This window comes from Alosa sapidissima, chromosome 8, assembly GCF_018492685.1.
Source record: "Alosa sapidissima isolate fAloSap1 chromosome 8, fAloSap1.pri, whole genome shotgun sequence".
Lineage (NCBI taxonomy): Eukaryota > Metazoa > Chordata > Actinopteri > Clupeiformes > Clupeidae > Alosa > Alosa sapidissima.
This window is the reverse complement of record NC_055964.1, coordinates 34290795-34312940: the sequence shown is the minus strand read 5'-3', so window position 1 is coordinate 34312940 and position 22146 is coordinate 34290795. Positions and strand designations below refer to the sequence as shown.

Below are 22146 nucleotides of genomic sequence, written 5' to 3'. Positions count from 1 at the left end.
ATCCGACTGGAACTCCCAAATCACAGTGCACATCCTACCCCGCTGAGATTGCTGTGATTGGGGTTTTGCGAGCCCGGAGGCACCCTTCAGCCAACGCACAGACAAGAGTGGATCTGTTTTACGCACTCGCTCTCTGACGCAAAGTCAGAATAAGACTGTTTGAAGACACATGATAGGGTTCGACATTATTTGGCTTTTATTAATAGCTGTCGTTTATACTCAGCTGGCGCAAACCGCAGCTAATAATAAACGGGAGGCTCAGAGGACTCCTATCCCGGACGCATCAATAGAGAGGACAGGAGCCGAGTGTCATGTCCACAGGCACGCCAGATGGTTTTCACAAGGCGAGGCTCCGGATGCGCCTTTCGCGCTGTTTTATTTAGACAAAAACGAGGCCACTGCCTCTCTTCGTCATTTATATTCACAAGAAACGGCCAACGTCGTCTTTGTCTAAGTTTACTTGTGTTGGTAGCAGACCAGCAATAACAACATTTCCATGCAACAGTACTGAAGAGCTGATGGATCTTGATAGCAGCGGCAGGAGGAAGGAAAGGCTCTGCGGAGTGTGCGGTTTCAGTGACCCCCCAGTAGAAAGGAGGCATTGACTTAAGCCCTCGACATGTCATATTTGTCTCATTGCCAAAGCAAATGAGCGCATTCTTCTATGTTATCTATCCAAAATAAATGACATAAGATAAGCGGAGAGCTGCCATGTTTTCTTTCTGATTGCAGATCCAGAGCACGTCGGGAAAGACTCCTTTGTCCACCATTGATGTAATTGCACAGTCGGATTAACAATCGGCGGACTGACCCAATTAGGTTTGCTGATTCATCGCGAAACTTTCTGTAGAGCTCGTAAAGTGTATTACGATTTTGAGTTTCATCATCGCGTCTTCAACGCCAGGCTTCACATCTACATGCGGTCCAGCAGCTGCCATTGTCGTTCCGCTGGCGTGTTGCATTAGGCCGCCTAGATGTGTGCCAAGATGTCAGGTTTCATTGTGCGAGACGTTTCAGTGTACACTGAAATCCAATTGCCTCTTTAGTTATTTATGGTTTAACTTCATGTAGCCTAGTGCGTGTTTATCTCCCTTGCCCTGGCATTTGCATTTTGTGCCGGACTTCAGTTGCTGTAAATCTTTGGAAATGTACCATGATGACTGCACATTGTCATTTGTTAAATCTGGGAAGAGTGAACACAAAAGAGTTTTTGTTTCCTGTTTTAGTAGGAGAAGACAGATGCCTGACTGACGCCTTCCAGACCGGCTGTGTTCTCCACCGTGCCGGGACTCTCCGCAGACGACTCCTTGCCTGTAGGGCTTCGGGGGTGTGAAGTCTGTTTTCTCTCAGCGCTGGCTGCGGAGCACAGTCTGCTAATCGCGCAGGGCTCTGGGCTCCATCAGGCCCGTGCTCAGCGCTGCTCTGAGCGGATCACTGAGTTCGGCTGGGGTCTGGCCCTACTCTGGCTCAGATCCGGCTCTGCGCTGCGCCAGCCGGCTGGCCTCCCAAATGTTCTGCGCTCAGCCTTTAGCCAGTATGCTGTGTCTGCTTCACACGAGAGTCCACGGCACACCAGACGGACAAGTCTCCAGGCACCAGATGTACTCACAGACCCCAGGACTGCACATTTACTCAACTCAACACAAGAACACACCACAGCCAAACAACAGCCTTTTCAGACAGAGACATCTATCCATAACACAAAACACAACCCAAGCACACTGCAACCAATCGTCACTCTTCAGACAACACAAGCAAACCACAGCTAGACATCTCCATTCTCACAACACAATAATAAGACACTGTGTGTGTGTGTGGTGGCCCAGTCCCCCAGTGGCTGCATGTGTGTGTGTGGTGGGCTGGGTGCCAGGCTGGTGGGCACACATCTGGGCAGACTGGGTCTCTAATGGCTGTCCTTATCAGCCCACACACGACCTCCTGGCGGAGTGGGCGCGAGGCCATGCTGGGGCTAATGGGTGGCGGAGTGGGCGCGAGGGCACGCGGCCATGCTGGGGCTAATGGCTGGACCGGGCGACGCAGGCCTGTGATCTCCGCCGCCAGTAGATGGACACCCCGGCTGGGCCACTCAGGACCTGCAGCCCCTGACTGAGGACCGGCTCGTCTGGGTCTGGGGGAACCAGCCTCTGATCCGTCACTGGACGAGGTACTGTTTTTTTTTATACACACGTTTGGAATCTGTTTGATACAGACATTTAGCGTCTAATACACGTTTTGCATGTCTGTTTGATATTCATGTCATCTTTTATAATGAAAAACCCCTTTCTGAAGACTTTGTTTAAGTCATTTCTTTCAGTGTGCGAACTACTCCTCTCTCTCTTCAGCTCTTGGTTCAAACGCACCTGGCTCAACTCTAGATCATCTGAGCGCAACAATACTCCCCTGCATCCTGATACTCATGTTGAACATGCCTGTTTGATACTAATGTTGAACATGCCTGTTTGATACTAATGTTGAACATGCTAGTCTGATACTCATATTGAACATGCCTGTTTGATACTATGTTGAACATGCCTGTCTGATACTCATGTTGAACATGCCTGTTTGGTACTTTTCCTTGCAGTATGTCTATTTGGCATTTCAATGCACATATCAGTGTTGTTTTGTCATTCAGTAGCCTAATACATTTACATTTTTGAAAATGTATAAAATGTGCACATTTGATTTTACAATGTATGAATGAATCCTCTTGTGTACAGAATAGCAAGAAGCAGGTTGGCACAGAGATATACAGAGAACATGATTATCAACTGGCAGTGAAAACATTGAACTTTGCAACCAGGTTTTATGGAACAGTGCCTGGCATTGTCTTAGTGCTCTGGCTAGACCTCAGTCCACTGGGACGTGTGTGTGCCTTTGCTTCCCCCAGCAATAATATTAACCCATCATCTGATTGACCGATGCACAGCACATACTCTGTCAGTTTGACAGCAACACATTCAGACCTATCATCTCTGACTGACCTTTGCATACATATACGTCTAATTCATCCATATGAAGTCTAATTCAAGTCAACACTCAAACACTTAATGTGCAGAGTGTAGCAGGAGGGCAGAATGATCCATGTAAAGATGACTTTTCCTCTGTGCTGGTCTTACAGCGTGTGATGAGCCCAGTTATGAGTCGGGTCCTCCACACACACACACTAAAGAAACCCAGTCCCCTGGCAGAGGAGCTGCCCTGCGTGTTTCAGGCACCATGGTGAGATGGAGGCAATTCAGTTCCTTGCTGCGTCCAAGAGCAGTCAGCCGTGCTTAAGAGACGGCCCTGGTCACTGAGGAGTTGAGGACATACATTTAATGACAGTCAGAGTTGAGGACCTGATTTTAATGTGAATGAGAGTTGGGGACCTGCCTTAATCAGAATTAATACGATTTAATAATACAAATCAGAGTTAAAGGAGCAGTCAGTGATTGTGCAGGAAATCAAAATTATGTTTATATCTAAATTTCTTAGCAGGTGCTTTTGTCCAAAACGTCCATTACATTACAAACGTACATTACATTTTAACCAAGGATCAAACAAAACACACCAGAGGTAGCTAACCCTCCCTTCAGTATTCTCAGAGAAACTCCACGCAGGGTTTTGTTTTTGTTGTTTGGGAAAGGGCAGCTGGCGGATCATGTGGCAAAACATTTTATGGGCTTGAAATTGCGTAAAATCACGGACTGTACCTTTAAGGACCTGTCTTTTATGTGAATCAGTTGAGGACAAACTTTTAATGAGAATCAGAGTTGAGGACATGCCTTTAATGTGAATCAGAGTTGAGGAAAAGCCTTTAATGCGAATGGGGTGCAGGAGGAGTCTTGCCATGACATTTATGAGGGGTAATGGGAGAAGCGTTCTGCCGATGGATGTCACACAATGGCGAGAGCCTGAGGAGCCGCAGCACGGCCGTGAGTAAACGCCATAACAACGCCGCGCTCCGCAGGCTCTGTTTACCACAAACACGACACACAGGAAAGAGACACAAAGTCAACGGCTTGCGCAGGCTTGCGTATGTCAAGGGCTTTTATAAAGACGACGAGCACAGACAACAGGCTGCTTGTTTGTTTCTCAGAGTACACCATACACACATGCTAAATCAGGACAGTGTGTGGCTACAGCGTGCGTGTGTGTGTGTGTGTGTGTGTGTGTGTGTGTGGGAGAGGGCTACAGGGGGGTCTGTACAGACGAGTCAGTGAGACAGACAGACAGACAGAGATACAGGAGGAAACACATCAGACTGGGAACTGCATACAAGTATAATCAGTCAACGCATGACCACACTTCCCTTCTCTCTTCATAAGCAATATGAAATAATCACTCATTTCTTTTTCTCTTCCACACACACACACACACACACACACACACACACACACACACACTTTTTGCTAGCAATTAAAAACAAACAAATCAAATAAATTAATGAATACATCAAGCATGTAAACTATTATGTAAGTGCAATCATGACTTCAGCAGAATGGATGCAAAGCAGGACGGCAGGTTTAAATGTCTGCAGAGTATGCACAGGTCATGTCTGAAGTATACTCTATGTCTGAAGTGTGCTCTGCAGAGATGGCACAGGTCATGTCTGAAGTATACTCTATGTCTGAAGTGTGCTCTGCGGAGATGGCACAGGTCATGTCTGAAGTATACTCTATGTCTGAAGTGTGCTCTGTTGGGTACAGGTCATGTCTGAAGTATGCTCTTGTGGAGATGGCACATATGTACAGGTCATGTCTGAAGTATACTCTGTGGGGTACAGGTCATGTCTGAAGTATACTCTGTGGGGTACAGGTCATGTCTGAAGTATACTCTGTGAAGTATGCTCTGTGGAGTATGTACAGGCTGAGATGAGTTCTGTCCTCATTCCAGAGTCCGGTCCAGTCGACTGCTCCTCTTCAAGTGTTCTTCAGCAAACAGGAATCCACATTACAGAGCTCCTCAGCGTTCCTCAGTGTAAACAAATTCAGACACACACACAGACAGACAGACCCACACACACACATACATACATACGCTCACTCGATTTCCCATTCTTTACCTCTTGTTCTACAAACACAAAATGTGTGGTGGATGTACTAGTGTACACACACTCTCTCTCTCTCACACACACACACAAACACACACGCAGAGTCCTCTTAACAATATCCAGAATAAACATGGAGTCTGGTCTGGATGCATCCTCCACCTGGTGAAAGTAAATTAGGGCCAAAGTTTGCAGCAGTGACGATGGAGAAGAGGCCAGTCGGGTCGTTTCCCACAATCCCCTGCACTTCCCAGGAGTCCTCTCAGACACGTGGCTCTGTAACACTCTCCTTTCCACCGTGTGAGAGATGCCACTGGGGCTCACCTCTCACCCCTCTGAAACACACACACACACACACACACACACACACACACACACACACACACACACACACACACACACACACACACACACACACATTTTAATAACACATATACAGTATATTACCATACACCACAAACACGGAGAGAGAGAGAGAGAGAGAGAGAAAAAACACACACGAAAGCCTGAGCCAAGTCTGCTTACACAGCACATAAGCAGACACGACACAAGCCAACTGCAGCTCATCAGCACATGCCAGAGGTCATCCATGCCTGACCCGTACACCCCGCACACACACACACGTCCTGCACTGGTGTGTGTGTGTGTGGTTGTGAAGACTGGAGAAAGGGGACTGTAATGACACTTGCAGCAGCCGTGAGCCCCCATCACACACACACACACACACACACACACACACACACACACACACACACACACACTCCCTGGCTGCCAGTGATGAGCAGATGGGAGGTGAATAATTGATAGAGAAGTGAAGGGCACATTGAGTATACACAAAGGCCAGTGCTCTGTGTGTGTGTGTGTGTGTGTGTGTGTGTGTGTGTGTGTGTGTGTGTGTGTGTGTGTGTGTGTGTGTGTGTGTGTGTGTGTGTGTGTGTGTGTGTGTGTGTGGGCAGTAGAGTCTACACCGTAATCATAGCAAAGACAGAGCTGTGTGTGTGTGTGTGTGTGTGTGTGTGTGTGTGTGTGTGTGTGTGTGTGTGTGTGTGTGCATATTCACCTTGGGGCAGTGCTGTGGCATCTACACCAGTCCGTCGTAAAGAGAGAGCGCCTGCACAATGGAGGGATCTGCCTTTGAGCCCTCCTGGAACTCCTGCAGCGTCAGCTTCCCATCTGCGTTCTACAACACACACACACACACACACACACACAGGACATGTCAAGGTCTGATCAGCGAGTAAACACAGATAAAACACATATCCTGCTTTCTGTGCAGTTATCAGTACCACACACACACACTTGGCAGTTGAGGGTTATTCTCCCGTCTGAGCAGCAGGGGGAGCTGTCTCTCTCCCTCCTCATCTCTGCGGCTCCTCTGCAGAATCTCCCCTCTCTGCCCTCAACTGACCGTGCTTCCATCACAGCGTGCAGGCTGGAGCCTAACCTCCAACCACCCCCCCCCCCCCCCCCCCCACACAACCCCCCCCCCCCCCCCCCGCGACCCCAAGTGACCTGAACTAAACCTCCCCACACACACCCCCAGCAGCTCAACTGAACTAAACCTCCCCACACACACCCCCAGCAGCTCAACTGAACTAAACCTCCCCACACACACCCCCAGCCTCTCAACTGAACCGAACGTTCCCCACACACACCCCCAGCCTCTCAACTGAACCGAACGTTCCCCACACACACACCCAGCCTCTCAACTGAACCGAACGTTCCCCACACATGACCTGAGTCGAACCCAGCTCTGATCTTCCTCCTCCTCCACCTCCTCCTGTTCTGTCCAGTTTACTGTAATCTGACCGTGCTGCGCTTCACTTATCACACACACACACACACACACACACACTCAATCCCAAGAGGCTCATAAGGAAGTGCTGTTCCCTCTGGCACTACTGTTATATGGAGAGGAGAGAAACTTGCCAACACACCCCCCCCCCCCCCCAAAACACACCCATGCGCACACACACATATATACACACACACACACACACACACACACACACACTCCCCTCAGCACAACACTCCCATGCTGCCAGGGGAAATGCCCACGGGCCAGCAGTGTGTGAGAAACCCTCTGATTAACTCACACTGCTCAGTCTAATGCACACAGATACACACTCACAAAGAACAAACACACACAATCACTACTAGTGATGGGATAATAAATGGACTGGAGTGGTGGACAGTGCTAAAGCTCAGGACCCAGTTCCCCGAAAGCATCTTAAGCCTAAGTCCCTCTTACGAACGTCTTAAGATTTGCCGACTGTTTCCCGAAACCATCGTAGCTTAAGAGCGTCGTGAAAACTCTCGTAGATCTACGAGTTCTCCAGAGTACTCGTTACCGGCTAAGAGCGTCTTAACAGTACTTCTCACTGAGGTTTCTATTCTTTATTGTGTTTAGCCTACCTGTGATGAATCAGATTTTAGCGTACAAAATAGCCTATATTTAATGGTCATAATAATGTGATGAAAAGCGGACAAAAATGCAATCAAGTTATGAAACGAGACGTTGCCAGAATAGTTTGACATTATCTTTGCTAAGTGAAGGCTATATTTTATTAGGCCTATGAGGTAAAAAGCAGAGAAAGCAACATGTGGTTTAGTCTGTAGCCTACTGCATAAAAATCTAAGCCTACACATTTCCTCTCTTTCTTACTCGACCTCTTTCTTATCTTCAAACGTGTTCTTAAGTGACACCGCGAAAAATGATTGCATGGTGCAACAATCTAATCTTAAAATAATTACAATTATTTATGTCTGTGTGGTATATAACTATACTTGGGATGCTTACATGCAGATGTCAAAGTGTTTCTATTTTCGTATTGATGTGAAATAATGTGTAGATCCGAAGTTTAAACGGTAGGCCTATAGCTGTGACGTGCAGTCACCTGACATCACCGTCAAATCAGAGGATATTTCAGAACTATTAACGTGGATAGCTCCCCTTAAGAGCATCTTAAGAGCAGTGCACGCGCGTTCACGCTACGAGCATGTTCGGGAAACAGTCGGAAAAACCAAACGAACGATCGTAAGATGAATCGTAGAAAACCCTCGTAAGACCGTGTCTCCGTCGTTATCGGGAAACTGGGCCCAGGCCTCTACTGCGTATGTGTGTGGACTATCCATCATGGTGAAGATGTGTTATATGTGTGTGTGTGTGTGTGTGTGTGTGTGTGTGTGTGTGTGTGTGTGTGTACCTTATCCATCACGGCGAAGATGCAGTATGTGTGTGTGTGCGTACCTTGTCCATCATGGCGAAGATGCTGTATGTGTATGTGTGTGTGTGTGTGTGTATGTACCTTGTCCATCATGGCGAAGATGATGTATGTGTGTGTGTGTGTACCTTGTCCATCATGGCAAAGATGCTGTATGTGTGTGTGTGTGTGTGTGTGTGTGTGTGTGTGTGTGTGTATGTGTGTGAGTGTGTGTGTGTATGTACCTTGTCCATCATGGCTAAGATGAACTATGTGTGTGTGTGTGTGTATGTACCTTGTCCATCATGGCAAAGATGATGTATGTGTGTGTGTGTGTGTGTGTGTGTGTGTGTGTGTGTGTGTGTGTGTGTGTGTGTGTGTGTCTTGTCCATCATGGCGAAGATGCTGTGTGTGTGTGTGTGTGTGTGTGTGTGTGTATCTTGTCCATTATGGCGAAGATGCTGTGTGTGTGTGTGTACCTTGTCCATCATGGCTAAGATGAAGTATGTGTATGTGTGTGTGTGTGTGTGTACCTTGTCCATCATGGCTAAGATGAAGTATGTGTATGTGTGTTTGTGTGTGTGTGTGTGTGTACCTTGTCCATCATGGCGAAGATGATGTATGTGTATGTGTGTGTGTGTGTGTGTGTGTGTACCTTGTCCATCATGGCGAAGATGCTGTGTGTGTGTGTGTGTGTGTGTATGTACCTTGTCCATCATGGCGAAGATGCTGTGTGTGTGTGTGTGTGTGTGTACCTTGTCCATCATGGCGAAGATGCTGTGTGTGTGTGTGTGTGTGTGTGTGTGTACCTTGTCCATCATGGCGAAGATGCTGTGTGTGTGTGTGTGTGTACCTTGTCCATCATGGCGAAGATGCTGTGTGTGTGTACCTTGTCCATCATGGCGAAGATGCTGTGTGTGTGTGTGTGTGTGTGTACCTTGTCCATCATGGCGAAGATGCGGTCCACGCGTTTCTCTGGTGTGTTTTCCTCCTCTGGCAGCTCCACTGTGTTTCCCTGGAACAGGAAGAACACGCCTGACTTGATATCCACCACCCCACTCACCCCTTTAACCCTGGAGGAGGAGGAGGAAGAGGAGGAAGAGGAGGAGGAAGGAGAGGAGGAAGAGGAGGAGGAGGAGGAAGAGGAAGGAGAGGAGGAGAAAGAGGAGGAGGAGGGAGAGAAGGAGGAGGAAGAGGAGGAGGAGGAGGGAATGGAGGAGGAGGAAGAGGAGGAAGGAGAGGAGGAGGAAGAAGAGGAGGAGGAAGAGGAGGAGGAAGGAGGAGGGAGAGGAGGATGAGGAGGGAGAGGAGGAGGAGGATGGAGAAGAGAAGAAGGAGGAGGAAGAAGAGGAGGAGGACTCAAAGGAGAAAGTGCAGAGAGGAGGAGGATGCTGCTGTTGCTTACCACCATTTGGTAGATGGCATCCACGATGTTCAGCATCTCGTCACGAGTGATGTAGCCGTCATTGTCCAGGTCATACAGTTTAAAAGCCCCTGGACAAAACATACATCAACAGTTAAAGTGTGAGGATCTGGATGTGTGTGTGTGTGTGTGTGTGTGTGTGTGTGTGTTTATGTGTTTGTGGTTTGTGTGTGTGTGTATCAGGATGTGTGTGCTAACATCTCAGCTTCTCATCCAGGGTTCCCCGGGACGTGACTGACAGGGCCTGAATAAACTCTGAGAACTCAATACGCCCATCCTGCAGAGAGAGAGAGAGAGGGAGGGAGGTGGAGAGAGAGAAGGAGAGAGAGATGGAGAGAAGAAAACGAGAGAGAGAGAGAACTTCTTTATTAAACCGTTATCTGACTTTCTCACATGATTACACTTATGACAGGAGACATGGAGAAAGGGAGAGAAAGTGATATGCAGGGAGAGGGAGAGAAAGAGTGATATGCAGGGAGAGAAAGAGTGATATGCAGGGAGAGGGAGAGAAAGAGTGATATGCAGGGAGAGGGAGAGAAAGAGTGATATGCAGGGAGAGAAAGAGTGATATGCAGGGAGAGGGAGAGAAAGAGTGATATGCAGGGAGAGAAAGAGTGATATGGAGGGAGAGGGAGAGGGAGAGAAAGAGTGATATGCAGGGAGAGGGAGAGAAAGAGTGATATGCAGGGAGAGAAAGAGTGATATGGAGGGAGAGAAAGAATGATATGCAGGGAGAGGGAGAGAAAGAGTGATATGCAGGGAGAGAAAGAGTGATATGGAGGGAGAGAAAGAATGATATGGAGGGAGAGGGAGAGAAAGAGTGATATGCAGGGAGAGGGAGAGGGAGAGGGATATGCAGGGAGAGGGAGAGGGAGAGTGATATGCAGGGAGAGAAAGAGTGATATGCAGGGAGAGAAAGAGTGATATGCAGGGAGAGGGAGAGAAAGAGTGATATGCAGGGAGAGGGAGAGGGAGAGAGATATGCAGGGAGAGGGAGAGGGAGAGGGAGAGGGAGAGTGATATGCAGGGAGAGGGAGAGGGAGAGGGAGAGGGAGAGTGATATGCAGGGAGAGAAAGAGTGATATGCAGGGAGAGGGAGAGAAAGAGTGATATGCAGGGAGAGGGAGAGGGAGAGAGATATGCAGGGAGAGGGAGAGGGAGAGGGAGAGGGAGAGTGATATGCAGGGAGAGGGAGAGGGAGAGGGAGAGGGAGAGTGATATGCAGGGAGAGAAAGAGTGATATGCAGGGAGAGGGAGAGTGATATGCAGGGAGAGGGAGAGTGATATGGAGGGAGAGGGAGAGTGATATGCAGGGAGAGAAAGAGTGATATGGAGGGAGAGGGAGAGTGATATGCAGGGAGAGAAAGAGTGATATGGAGGGAGAGGGAGAGTGATATGCAGGGAGAGGGAGAGGGAGAGTGATATGGAGGGAGAGGGAGAGTGATATGCAGGGAGAGGGAGAGGGAGAGGGAGAGTGATATGCAGGGAGAGAAAGAGTGATATGCAGGGAGAGGGAGAGGGAGAGGGAGAGGGAGAGTGATATGCAGGGAGAGAAAGAGTGATATGGAGGGAGAGGGAGAGTGATATGCAGGGAGAGGGAGAGGGAGAGTGATATGGAGGGAGAGGGAGAGAGAGAGTGATATGCAGGGAGAGAAAGAGTGATATGGAGGGAGAGAGAGAGTCATATGCAGGGAGAGGGAGAGTGATATGCAGGGAGAGGGAGAGTGATATGGAGGGAGAGGGAGAGAAAGAGTGATATGCAGGGAGAGGGAGAGGGAGAGGGATATGGAAGGAGAGGGAGAGAGATGAGGAAAAGGAAGAAGAGAAAGAGAAGTAGGGATGCACGATATATCTGCCGCCGTTATATTATTGGCCGATAAGTGAAAACATTAAAATATTATTATCGTTTCAATAGCAGTATTCCGGCCGATAATTTGCGCTGATATTTTTTTAAAGCCCAAATTTCCCAACTAGGCGTAAGGCCTGGCTACACTGACCTACTTGAGCTTGGTTGTATTTCACCATTCGAACAAGATCTGTGGATCTGCATTGAAACTGTGCATCCCAAAATCCTCTTGTGAATGATCCTCCATTTAACCTAAGCAGAGTGGAGCTCAGCCTACCTAGAGCCGTCTTGTACTGGTGTGTTTGCGCTTTACCGCGCTAGTCGGGGAAACAAACAAACTCTTTGGTGGGACGAGTAGATAAGTTGTTCTAAGTTGTATTTTAGTATTATATTTGCATTTCGTTCGCTTTGGTTTTGTATTATTACCGAGAAATATGCTAACCATTCTTGCTTCAGTTCCAGACAGGTCATCATTATAAGTTATTAAAACCTTCGGGGCACTTTCATTTCTGCTGCCACAGGTTGTGCACAACAGAGTAGACGGACACAAGATAGAAAGTCAGGGTTTCCACTCTAAGTCAAATGTAAAATTCCATGACTTTTCCCTGACTTTCCCTGACAGAAAAAAAATAATTTCCATGACTTACTATACTATTTACTAACGTATAGCGTTCAAGAATATTTTACTTTTTAGAGTGAGAGATGAATAAATGGGCATTGAATAAACAAAGTTGGGATACTCAAGGAAGCAGTAAAGCAAATGACCAGTTCTGCGTGGAAAAATTTGTATTGATGTATTTTGGCAGGTAAATTTTAAACTGCTACAACAAAATTCCCTGATATTCCATGACTTTGACCCAAAAATTATAAAACAATTCCCTGACTTTCCATGTCTGGAATAGACTTTCCAAAATTCCATGATATTCCAGAAATTCCATGACCCGTGGGAACCCTGTACAGTCCGAGGAGTTGCTGCTTTATTACAGTAAGTTACACTCCTCTCATCTCTCGTCCCAATACACACTCTCTCTCTCTCACACACACACACACACACACACACACACACACTTAAGACAGATCATTTGAATTGCTTTTCACACTGTCTGTAATGTTTGGGTGTGAAGGGCGTGTTTGTGTGTGTGAGAGGGAGGGAGAGATGTGAGAGAGAGGGAGATAGATGTGTGTGTGTGTGTGTGTGTGTGTGTGTGTGTGTGTGCGTGTGAGAGAGAGAGAAGTAGAGGGAGTTTGCTGTGGACCATTGGATGAGGCTAACAGGCTGAAATAAATCTGAGTGGTTAGGAGGAAAACTGAGACCCAGAACCCAATTGTAGAACTCCAGGAGGAATAGAATAGGACACCAGAACCGGCTGGGCCTCACCGAAGTGTCTCAGTCAGACAGGGCAGACAGAGGAGACACACACACACAATATCTCTCTCTCTCCCTTTCTCTCACACACATACACACACTCACACTCACACACACACACACACACACAGACTCAGACAGACAGAGTCCTCTGGGGAGAGGCAGGTGTGGAGCTGAAATAGAACTAGGCTGTCTGCCTGCACGCAGATATGGAGAGATGGAGAGATGCAGGGTTTAAAGTGAAAAAAAAAAATCGTTTGACTGAACTTTTTTCAGGCCATAAGTCATACGTTGTTCATGTCTACCTATAGAGATATCACCCCTTTTGCGGTCGCGGCCTATTGGTTTTTAATGTACAAAAAGATGCAAACAGCAAAGTAAAGGGAGTATTCGCCTTATTCACACGGCGGCCATTGTTTACACCAAAACGAGGCTACAGGGTACACTTACTATATAATTAATGCCACCTACAGGTGAATGCATAGAACATAATAATCCTATGGTTTGTGTACCCTGTAGCCTCGTTTTAGCCGCCAATGGCCGGCATGTGAATAAGGCGAATTGAAAGTGTTCTTGATCGAGGTTTTCCTGATTAACAAAACAATATTTCAGTACCATCCCTGACCATTGCTGATTAGCCATTGCCGTTCTTTTCTACTGCAGCAATATTGTAGAAAGGCTTTAACTTACACTCTTATTTAATTACTTCAGGCCAAAAGTGTTTAAAGGGGAGATTTTTTTTCTTATTAATATGCAATTCAACACCAAGTAAAATCTATAAAATCAAGTTGGCAAGACTTGCCATTTCCTTATCAAAGTAATGAATCAGAACATTCTAGATATTGTTCATATTTCCATTTGTTGCCTCATCCGCATTTAATGAAAACATGGTAGTTTTGAGTTTTACAGACAACTCAGTTTTCCAATGAGCAGCAATACTGTGTGTGCTAATCAGGGGCGGTTCTAGGGGCGGGGCCACAGGGGCCCTGGCCCCACCTGAAATCTCATTGGCCCCTGAATGGCCCCTGTACCGTTAATCATCAATAAGTGTAATTGTTGAGAGCAATGATCAGAGATGCAACTCCATTCCCAAACAACTGGTGGCAGTAATGCACCTTTTGAAGCTTGAAAGCTAAAGCACACAGCGAACTGCTTAGGTCTGTGCACGAAAGAAAGAATACATTTGGCTAACCAGTATCAGCTAACGTGAAGAACCGATCAATGGTGTTTCATCCTCCACAGAAGTTTCTTGGTGAGCCACAAATCTCTATGTTGGTGACCATTAATATTAGCCTGGCGGGGCCATCCTATATCATTGAGATGTATAGTCTGGCATCGAACCATTCACCTCGCTTAATCCAAGGGGCGGGCAGAGAATTGTCTTTCAAACTGCCTAGGCATGCAATAGGCCAGCGCTACGACCATATCCGTATCTAGTTATCCGGTCGGCAAAACGGCAAATACATCCTTCTTCGAAAGTAATGACTTAAGTGCATTGTGTTGCTCAACTTTCAAAGAAAAGCACAAGTCCAACTCCTCCAAAGTTGACGCCAACGCCGATTCAAACAACCGCTCTTCGTTCGCCATAGCCACCTTCCTTGTTGTTCACAGTCGCAGGACTGTCGTTATCCTGTTAAACCCGCCTTAAGACTCTCTAACAAAATAGAGCGCTGTGATTGGAGAACATCCACGGTGCTAAGCCAATAGAAATCCCTATGGTTCGATACTAGACGTACAGGCTGAGCAAATTTCTAGGCTACATTAATATGTGAAAAGGACGTTTATTTGTTGCTGTTAGGTTTGTCAATTATGAAGCAGCAGCAAGCTGCTAACGTTAACTTAGTCAGTGAACTGTTACTTAACGTTAAGTTACTTGAGTTCAGGTTTGAATTCATTGTTAGCATGCTGATAGATTTTATGCATGGAAAGGTAATGTATGAAATGTTTGAAATGGTGTTAAATGAAATGTCACTGCAGAGAAATGGACATCCTGTTTGTTTGGGGTCCAACATTAATAGTATTACATGCGGCAGTGCGCCTTACCAAATGTAAGGAAAGTTCAATTTTTTCGCTTGAGGAACAAGTTTAGCAGCTGCTAACATTAACCTTAAATCTCATGAGAATGCAGGCCTAATTGAGGTGTAACGTTAGCCAACACTACGTTTTTGTAGAGTTAATGTGAGCTATCATTTCATCATATCAGCTATCAAGTTATTAACCACTATTCTGAGTTTATTTGATTCATGGGCTTCGCATGACTTCTGTCTGAAAGTGTTAGGACAAGGAGAGTTTCATTGAGATAAATTGGTTAAATTTTCTACCCTATTCACCCAAGCTTTATATGATTTTTTTTTATAATAATAACTGGTTTTACAGTTCCTAGACGACATGCTGAATACAAGTATGGATTTTGTGACACGCATTAGTGTTTCACCTACAGACTGGGATGGCGCAGGCTGAGATTGGAGCTGGTGACTTCAACCCACAGTCTTCAGAACCACCAGTCACCAAGCATAGCTGCTCCAAATGGTACGATGCTATTTCCTATTGCCACTACAGTGAGCATATTTTGTCATTCATTTTAGAAACACCATGTTGACAGTGCTGTTTAGACTCTATGGGCTAAGCCCCGAATGTTTTCAACTGCTGGCGCCGCCCCTGCTTCTAGCCATCAGTAAGCTCACGTCATGTTTGCTTGTCAAGTGCTCACCAGAAATGAACATTGCATGACACTTCTCTGACTTCTCTGCGATCCACAACAGCTTCTCTTCGAGTTGTTTGGTTTTTCGGTTTTTCAATATTTATTTTAACTAATCAAATGGCCTTACATCCTCATATGCACATCTCATTTCCAAATAATAGCCTACAGAACGGACACAAGTTACTCTCCTTCTTAAAGTGAAAGGCCCCTAGACTTACACACCACTTATATAATGTAATCATGACATTAAAGGTAGGTGTTAAAAGGTAAGAAAGTTGACGGTGGGTTATGAAAGTTAATAACAATTAAGTTACTCAAACTTGTTTCATGTTCTTCTCTCCAGACATTTACCATTATAGAGCAGATGGTTCTGTGCAACCTCTCTTAAAGGTATTCCGCAAGATACATCATGGAAATAGGAAGAGGCCACTCAATGAATTCTGATACAAAGACTTCAAATGGTAGGAGTATTCCATCTTTAGTGTTTTGCTACCCCTTCTGTAATTTTTTCGCTTCCAAATGCCCCATCGTCAGTCTTCAAATCAGAATCAGGCTTTTCTAACTGGAAGCAAGACGGAGGCTTCAAAGACCATTCCAAATCAGACCATTGTAAAAATATTTGTTGGAAAAAGTAGTTGTTGCTCATGTGCTGTGTGTGTGTGTGTGTGTGTGTTTGTTTACATGTATGCAAACTGGCAGTGAAAGTGGTTTCTCTTATCAATAAAAGGGGAAAGAGTTGAAGTAAAACTTGTCCAATTGAACAAAAATGCATGTGATTGAACAAATATGATGTATGATTTCTGTTTAAAATATCAATGCATTTCCACTGAAGTGTCTATTATATTTTAGTTTTATATATTGTGTTTTCAATGCACATTATAAATAAATAGGACATTTGTTAAGATTTAGATCAGCTTTTTAGTTTTTTAGCAAACGTATTTGAACAAGGCGAGACTGGTGAAATATATGCACCTTACTGCTGTGGTGTAGTCTAGTTAGCTGTAGTGGGTATACTGTGATCAACCCCAAATGTTAATACCTATCCTTGCCTATTTTAAGTGGGTATACTGAGATGGTGATGCTTTTTAAGTGGGTATACTGCATAGTCCTGCATATCACGTAGACTACACCACTGCCATACTGAACAAGGAATTTTCTGTGCTTGGATCTTGATCGGTTTTTGGCCCCTCAGTGTATGATGTGGCCCCTTTGTGGCCCCTGTCTCAGAAAAATCCTAGAACCGCCACTGGTGCTCATGCAGGAGGTCTGTGCATTTGATAACAATCTGGAGAGGGTGCTTTTGTCTTCAGCAACAGATTGTATAAGGTTGACAAGAGGTTGCGATATGGTGAGGGACAGGTCGTGTTGCGCTATGAAAGAACATGCGTAGCCTACTTTCTGAGCGCAAAAACGGTCAACCATAGATAAACGTAGCCTACCTCTGTCGTGGTGGCTAGTTGCACCAGGTAGGGAAGATGTCCTGAAGTGCACGAACGTTAACCTTATGGCGGTCTTCTGATTGGTGGCATGCTAAAACGTTTTCTTGCAGCAAACCGCGAAAAAGCAAACCCCTGGCACTTTAATTTCTTTACACCATGGCTTGTTAGTTCTCCCCCGTTTCCAACAGCCACCCATCCCCATTTATTTTTTAACTTTGTGCCTTTAGCAATAACGCATCCATGACAGCTAGTGGCCTTGCCAAATAGACGCACACAAATCATGACGCTAATATGCGAGGTTCTGGTACGCATATACTGGTTATGGTTTTGTGCTATAAATTAATAATAGCAAAGTTTTTTAGGTTGACTATTTTAATTGCATGGTTATTTTTTGTCAACATACACTCACAACCTACTGTCGTTAAAAGTGAGGCCTAAGCAAAATAGGCTACAAGGCTGTCTGTGCGTCACAAACACGACTGACCCCCTTACTCACGCCTATAATAATATTGTCATCATCGCGCAACAGCAACTCTACACCTTCCTCCTCTTCCTCCTTCTCTTCCTCCTCTCAGCACTCTACACCTTCCTCCTCTTCCTCCTCTCAGCACTCTACACCTTCCTCCTCCTCTTCGTCCTCCTCTTCGTCCTCCTCTTCCTCCTCTCAGCACTCTACACCTTCCTCCTCCTTCTCTTCCTCCTCCTCCTCTTCCTTCCTCTTCCTCTTCTCAGCACTCAGCCCCACTGAGGGTCTGAACAGCTGCTCTCACTGCTGGAGAAATGAAATCACCTATGCCCCAAGTCATCACACACACACACACACACACAACTGCTCCTTCATGTCCAGCAACACCCTGAAGCCCTGAAGTATTTCAGGCTGCCTGAGCCTTACCTCTGCACACACGCTGTGCTGCTGATCTCAGATCCTCCAGACACACACACACACACACTGTGCTGTCTGCTCTCAGATCCTCCAGACACACACACACACACACACGCTGTGCTGCTGATCTCAGATCCTCCAGACACACACACACACACACACACACACGCTGTGGTGTCTGCTCTCAGATCCTCCAGACACACACACACACACACACACACACACGCTGTGGTGTCTGCTCTCAGATCCTCCAGACACACACACACGCGCACTACCACTGGTTGTCACTGGTGGGCAGTGTGGAGCGCAGCCCCTGTGTGCCACACCTTCCTTTGACATTCTGGATCCAAGGCTTGTCATCGTGTTTCTAACATTAGAACAACTAAATATACACTCTACAGTCTGTGGTAGCCTAGCAACAAACATCCTTTACTTACTGGCTTTAGTTACTCGGTTACTAACGGCAACTATCTCTCTACCTCACCCCCCTTCTCTCCCAATTTTGCTTTTTTATTCCTCTTCATTTCCACAGATATCTTGACGAATCCTAGATCAATGTGTTGACTACTGCAATAATACTAATGGCTGTAGCGTGATGGTTATCGAGTGCAAAGTATTGTGTGTTATTAGTGTGTTACTCTGAAGAGAGGAGGTGAGAGAGGAGAGGAGGAGAGAGGAGGAGGAGAGAGGAGAAGGAAAGAGACAAGAGGAGGAGAGAGGAGGTGAGGGTGTGAGGAGGAGAGAGGAGGTGAGGGTGTGAGGAGGAGAGAGGAGGTGAGGGTGTGAGGAGGTGAGGGAGGAGGAGGAGGAGAGAGGAGGAGGAGAGAGGAGAAGGAAAGAGACAAGAGGAGGAGAGAGGAGGTGAGGGTGTGAGGAGGAGAGAGGAGGTGAGGGTGTGAGGAGGTGAGGGAGGAGGAGGAGAGAGGTGAGGATGTGAGGATGTGAGGAGGAGGAGGAGGAGGAGAGAGGAGGTGAGGGTGTGAGGAAGAGGTGAGGGGGTGAGGGAGGAGGAGGAGAGAGGAGGTGAGGGGGTGAGGGAGGAGGAGGTGAGGGGGTGAGGGAGGAGGAGGTGAGGGGGTGAGGGAGGAGAGAGGAGGTGAGGGGGTGAGGAGGAGAGAGGAGGTGAGGGGGTGAGGAGGAGAGTTGCATAAAGACTGGTTTGGCTTCAGTAGTAATGACAGAGCAGCTTGGTGGAGCTGCTCATAAATAAAGTAGACATGTGTGTGTGTGTTTGTGTGTTTGTTAGGGCTTTCAGACATCCGTGTAAGACCGGAGGTCCTGCGGATGTTAAACGGTGGGGCCGTATATTTGAACGACATAAACGGTCATATGGAAGTCCGAACTTAGCCGGCTCTTACACTGCTCCCCTCCTAGTATTTCCTCCGGACATTATGTAAATGTGCTGTGTCTGAACGAAGCGTAGAACATCCGGTTAAAATTCACACCTAATGAGAGGGCGTGTCGGTGACGTTTCTTTCGTGCGTCCAGGTGGCGGGGGCATGATGGAGTGGCATAGTGCTGTCCAGAAATTCTCCAACCTGGAAAGACGCAGACATTATAAAGCTACTGCATGCCCATGAGGGCAGACAGAGTTGTGATAAAACACATGAAGGGAACAGCAAGAGACACGTTGATGTACAACCGCATCGCAAGGCCAAAGGAATTCAAAAGACCAAATCATCCTAAGCAGAAGGCGCTGAAAAGGCAGTAGCCTACAATGACGTCGTTGACAACAATATCAGGAGTATTTAATAAATTGTTAGCCAACACGGTCGGTTTTCTGTTCATTGATAGCGTTCTCATGACTTCACTGCTGAGCCCGATATTTGTTGAGAATGAATATGCCTAGAAAATGAAAATGAAGAAAACCCAACTTTGTTCCAAGCTCCTTATTATGCACATGGGGAGAGGATGCTTTTGGAAAAATAAACCAAGAAAAAACGAACCACTTCACTGTTATGTTAGTATTTTGTTTGTTGTTTAAAAACATTGTATATGATGGCCTTGAAGTCTTGAGTTAGCCTACTGAATTGGCTGGTACCATAAACCCTACAAGTTTGTGCAACGCAAACCAGATTTGGGTTCCATAGCCAAGTAATTCTGCTACAGAACGTTAAAAACAGATAAATGTGTTTTGAAGCACACATACAAATACTGTAGGTCAGCTTCAAGTATGCGCACTTACGTGACTACTTCAAGTATTAGCCTACGCACAATAGAGTTTTCTTCTTTAGCCTACATAGCTTAATGCATACATTTTGTAAACAAAAACAGAAGCTGTGACAGCGGCGGCATATATTCTGCGTCATATCTCGCCTCTTGCGAACTCTGCGAGCCCCCACCCCTCACTCGACAACCACACGGAGATTCTGTAATGTGCGTGTATGTCGTTCACACATAGGTCCGTATAAGGTCAGTATAAGGTCCCCAGGTTAGCATCATATCTGAATCATCCGAAGGGTAGGAGCTCCGTTTGATAAACCTCCGCATATACTCCGCAGGTTATATCTGAAAGCCCTTTGTGTGTTTATGTGTGTGTGTGTGTGTGTGTGTGTGTGTGTGTGTGTGTGTGTGTGTGTGTGTGTGTGTGTGTGTGTGTGTGTGTGTGTGTGTGGATGGAGGAAAGAGTGCGTGTGCTTGTGGTCTCGGGGGCCATCTTAATCACCTCCATTGATCAGCAAGATAACAGCCTCTTTAGTGAATAATTACTGACTAGAGCAGCCATCAACAAAACACATTTCAAACACAGCCCATTTACTGCACTAAACTCCTAATGGCCTACATGTGCGCTCGCGCTCGCTCGCTCTCGCTCTCTCTCTCTCTGGGTGTTTGAGGTTCTGCCCATCACTGGCCCACTAGAGACCAGCCTGTGAGAGTGTGGTGACCCCTACACACACTGATAGGAAAGCGGTGACCCCTACACACACTGATAGGAAAGCTGTGACCTCTACACACACTCATGTCTGATGAGACCCCTACACACACGCGTGTGTGTTGAATCCTCTACATATACGTGTGTTACATCAGACAGACAGGGCCAGTTTAACACGTTCACTCACATATGTGTGATGAGACCCATATACACAGACACACACACACACACACACACACACACACACAGGTCTGCTGTACCTTGTTCTCATCGAACACGTTGAAGACGAAGGAGGCGAACTTGGTGGGGTCTCCGAAGGGGAAGAACTGCTTGTAGATCTTCTGGAAGCCAGCAGCATCCAGCTGACCACTTGGGCAGTCTTTGATGAAGCCTCGATACCTATGAAGACAGCACAGCATTTTAACACACACACACACACACACACACACACACACACACACACACACACACACAAACACATCCAGCTGACCCCTTGGCTCTTTGATGAAGCCTCGATACCTATGAAGACAGCACAGCATTTTAACACACACACACACACACACACACACACACACACACACACACACACACACACACACACACACACACAAACACACAAACACATCCAGCTGACCACATGGCTCTTTGATGAAGCCTCGATACCTATGAAGACAGCACAGCATTTTAACACTCATACACACACACACACACACACACACACACACACACACACACAAACACACAAACACATCCAGCTGACCACATGGCTCTTTGATGAAGCCTCGATACCTATGAAGACAGCACAGCATTTTAACACTCATACACACACACACACACACACACACACCCAGCTGACCACTGGGGCAAACAGCAGGGAGAGCTGGGAAGGATGAAACACGTTTTAATCAAACGTAATTTACAAAACAATCGTACCACACTGAAAGGGAGGAAACATAGTTTCTCCCGAATTTTGTTTAGCAAATTTGATAACAGTCAGCTTACATTTCGAATCATAGCCTACTTCTTTCTCTTTGTCGCCATGGTGGTATTGAAAGAAACACATTTTTAAAAAATGATAATGTCGTGAACCCTATTGTTTTGTTGCCAGCATAAAAAACAAGTAGCCTATAGTAGGGCTGGGATAAACGATTATTTTTTAAACAATTAATCTAGCGATTCATTTTTTCAGTCCGATTCGATTATCGATTATCTCCCCAATAATTGACTAATAGCAACTTATAAATGTTGATTTACATATCTGAATGAAAAAACATGAATTCCTTAACTCATTGAATGCCAAGCTGTTTTCAGGTTTCAGCTTTGAAAGGTGAGACTTTAAGCTCTCAGTGGGTGCAAACCGTGTATTTCTACACGCCTCTGTTCC

At 46.2% G+C, this 22146-nt stretch overlaps 1 protein-coding gene across 5 annotated transcripts in view; it reads right to left on the bottom strand.

The window, feature by feature from the left end:
* Positions 1 to 4001: 4001 nt before the first annotated feature.
* LOC121715046 (neuronal calcium sensor 1) overlaps positions 4002 to 22146 on the bottom strand; it is a 64498-nt gene continuing 46353 nt past the window's right edge. For all 5 annotated transcript variants that reach the window (XM_042100356.1, XM_042100355.1, XM_042100353.1 and 2 more), the window contains exons 4-9: positions 21023 to 21161; positions 9854 to 9932; positions 9638 to 9726; positions 9170 to 9247; positions 6090 to 6209; positions 4002 to 5364 (exon numbers count right to left, since the gene is read on the bottom strand). In XM_042100356.1, coding sequence (XP_041956290.1) covers positions 6111 to 6209; positions 9170 to 9247; positions 9638 to 9726; positions 9854 to 9932; positions 21023 to 21161 — 484 coding nt within the window. In that variant the 3' untranslated portion in view covers positions 4002 to 5364; positions 6090 to 6110. The remainder of the gene's footprint in view (positions 5365 to 6089; positions 6210 to 9169; positions 9248 to 9637; positions 9727 to 9853; positions 9933 to 21022; positions 21162 to 22146) is intronic.